General features: G+C 53.9%; 1 protein-coding gene across 1 annotated transcript in view; it reads right to left on the reverse strand.

The window, feature by feature from the left end:
- Positions 1-1,585, reverse strand: part of Gpt2 (glutamic--pyruvic transaminase 2) — a 39,582-nt gene extending 37,997 nt beyond the window's left edge. Inside the window, exon 1 of the mRNA XM_028755521.1 lies at positions 1,328-1,585. Within this exon, the coding sequence (XP_028611354.1) occupies positions 1,328-1,570 (243 nt within the window). The 5' untranslated portion in view covers positions 1,571-1,585. The remainder of the gene's footprint in view (positions 1-1,327) is intronic.
- Positions 1,586-3,122: the final 1,537 nt, after the last annotated feature.

The raw sequence follows: 3,122 nt of genomic DNA on the forward strand, positions 1-3,122 counted from the left end.
TCTCTCTCTCTCTCTCTCTCTCTCTCTCTCAGGTTTTTCCCAGACAGGATTTCACTACGTAGCCCTGGCTATCCTGGAATTCACTCTGTAGAAAAAGCAGGCTTCAAACTCACAGAGTTCTGCCTATCTTACTTAGCCTTCCAAGTGCTAGAATTAAAAGCATGCACCACCACCACCACTTGGCTAGCATTTTTTTTTTTTTTTGGTTTGGTTTTTCGAGACAGGGTTTCTCTGTGTAGCCCTGGCTGTCCTGGAACTCACTCTGTAGACCAGGCTACCCTCGAACTCTCGAACTCAGAAATCCGCCTGCCTCTGCCTCCCAAGTGCTGGGATTAAAGGCGTGCGCCACCACCGCCCGGTTTAGCATTTTCTTTTTAATCTTAGGAGAGTTTCCTTTTGATGATCCCTCTTGATTCTGCCTTCCAAATCTCCCTCAGGTTAAAGCTCAGTACTCTAGCAGGGCACTGTGGTGTGTGCCTGGATGCCGGTAAACACCAACACATGGGAGGTGAAGGTAGGAGGATGTGGAGTCCCAGGCCAACCTGGGCTACATAGCCAGACCTTGGCCCCAGAACAAAGAACTTGGTTTCACCCAACGGCATGCATGTCTTAAATACAGCCAAACCACTCTAGTTAGGACAGACGAAACAGCTATAAATAAGTTCAAGCTAACATCTCTGGCACCACCAAGATAAAGTCCCAGGTTCACATCATTAAGGTCATAAGGACCCAACTCTTCGACTACAGCAATCAAAAGTTCTTGAGGTACAAAGTAAGGAATTATTCTATGCCATCTCTTCGCCAGAGTCCCGGTCTTGTCAAGCAACTGTGGCTGGCAAACACCCAGCAGGCCTCAGCCAGAAAAAAGGGTTTGGGAACAAACCAGCCATCCTTCCTTCCTCCCTCCACTCCTACTTAACAGGGTTTTAACCTCGCCGCCCCTACCCCTTTGTATCACTTTAAAGCACTTATTCTCCATCTGAAACGCTCACTTCTATGTTTGCTTGTTCTCCTCCTTCCAAGGGATCCACGAGGGTAGGGCACTTAGGGAACATGCAGTGCCTGGCAGCAGAGATCGCTCAATAATTGGGCACAATTCAACAAGTGAACCGTCGAAGGCCTCACTTTGTGCCAGATGCGGGGCACTGGTGGGTGACGGGGTTGGGGGGGGGGGCGTTCTCTCGCTGTAGCCAAAAATGGCACAACGAACAAGCTGGAAGCCGGGGGTGGGGGTGGAGGTCCTGCTGTTGGACCCCAAAGTAGCTTGCCACGGTTCTTCCCGCCATGAGCGCCCCCTGGCCTCGAGCCCCGCAGGCCCCGCGCTCACCCGCTGCAATTCCATCTCGATCTCGCCGGCCTTGAGCACGATGGGTCCCCGCACAGCGTACTCCACCGCCTTCACCTGCGGGTTCATGGACTCCAGGGTGAGGATGCGGTCTCGAGGGCTACGCTCCGGTCGCACCTTGAGCGCCGCCGAGGCTTCGGCTGCAGCGCTGCTGTGACTACGGCCCCAGGGGCCCGAGGCGCGGGGGCAGGAGCCCCGCCGCACCAACACCGCTGCCCGCTGCATCGCGAACCTGCTGACGTTAACCCTGGCACAGAAAGAAGGAGAACAAGACATCACGCACAGCTCCAGGTAGACACCAGTCCCCCAAGAGCCCGAGGCTCTCAGCCAGCAGCCCCAGCCTAGCTCCGGGGCTGGATTCCCATCCCCTGGTTACCGGGACCCTGCACCCTGCCACTGCAGCACCAAGACGCTACAGCGCTGGGTTGCCCGGACTGCGCCTAATGTGAGGATGCAACGTGCCTACTGCTGCCGGACCGTCTGCACCGCGCCGGTTAAGGTGAGCCTGGGCTGCTCCCAAACCTGGTGGCCGGCCACCGCATCCTGGAGCCTGGCACCCGCACCTCCTGGCTCCCTGCATTCGCACACCCACCGCCGCCGACTCCGCCTCGGGCCTGCGCGCTGACTTCTGGGTCTTGTAGTTGTCTTGGCCGTACCAACGCTGCAGTGAAGAGCCGGATAAACTACAAGTCCTCTAAAGCCTGGCGCAGGCCAGACCGGGCTGGGCAGGGGGTGGGGAGCGGTCGTCTGGGCGGGCTCTTGGTGACAGAGAATCCCTACTTTAAGGCAGCGGCTGTCCTTTCCAGAGGCTTTTGGAATTTTTTATTTGCTGCTTGGCTGCTTCTCCCTAGACGCACACCCCACCTCCCTTCACCCTCACCTCGGGACACCTACAGTGACGTGGACTGCGTGGTGATGCACTCTTCGCCTTGAGTTTCATCATCCAAGCCATATGGTTCTACTGGCCGCTCAGGGGCAGCTGGTTAGGGAGTCGAGCCACTGAAACTTGATATGCTACCCTGCCTCCTTCTCAGATTCAATGTTCTCAGAGCTCTGTGTGTGTGTGTGTGTGTGTGTTTTGCAGCACCACTCCATCTGAAGGTCCACCTCACATCCACTATCCCCATTTTCTTTCTAGCCTTCCTCGCATCTAAAATTACCTCAGCTAGATACTTCTCGAGGACTCACAAGGACAAAAACAATGTTTTCGTTTTGTTTTGTTTCTGACCGTTGTTTTCACAACATCTCTAACACATAGGCACTTAGTAAATATTTGTTGAACAATGAATACACAGGACATGGTGGTAATTACTTTGGCCAAAAGTATCCAGCCAGTAGGCCCCTGCACACGTGCATTTTGCACGTGCGGAGCACGCGTGGGACAGGGCTAGGTTGAGTGTGCAGTTGGTGCAAAGGTAGATATGTAATCTAAACAGGCTGAGGCACAAGCATCAACAAAGAGGACATGATGGAGTTGCTTTCCTTCTCTCTGCCTCAGACTCTCTGCAAAATAAATTGGGTGAAATGGCCTCCCCATTCCCTTGCTGTCTTGAACATTTTGTAATTCTGGGAGTTTTGAGGCAAAACAGCCCAGGGTTTGCACAGCCATAACATATTTGTCTTGTGAAACTTGGGAAGAGGAGACACTGGATAGACACAGCATAGGGGAGAAGTACTCTAGGAGAGACAGAAGCGGGACATGGCGCACGGGACTGAGAATAATTGCACTCAACCACTTCTGAGTCACCCGACTTTAAGCATGTCACCGTCCTCATGT

The sequence above is a fragment of the Grammomys surdaster genome, unplaced genomic scaffold, assembly GCF_004785775.1.
Source record: "Grammomys surdaster isolate TR1022 unplaced genomic scaffold, NIH_TR_1.0 126063, whole genome shotgun sequence".
Classification (NCBI taxonomy): domain Eukaryota; kingdom Metazoa; phylum Chordata; class Mammalia; order Rodentia; family Muridae; genus Grammomys; species Grammomys surdaster.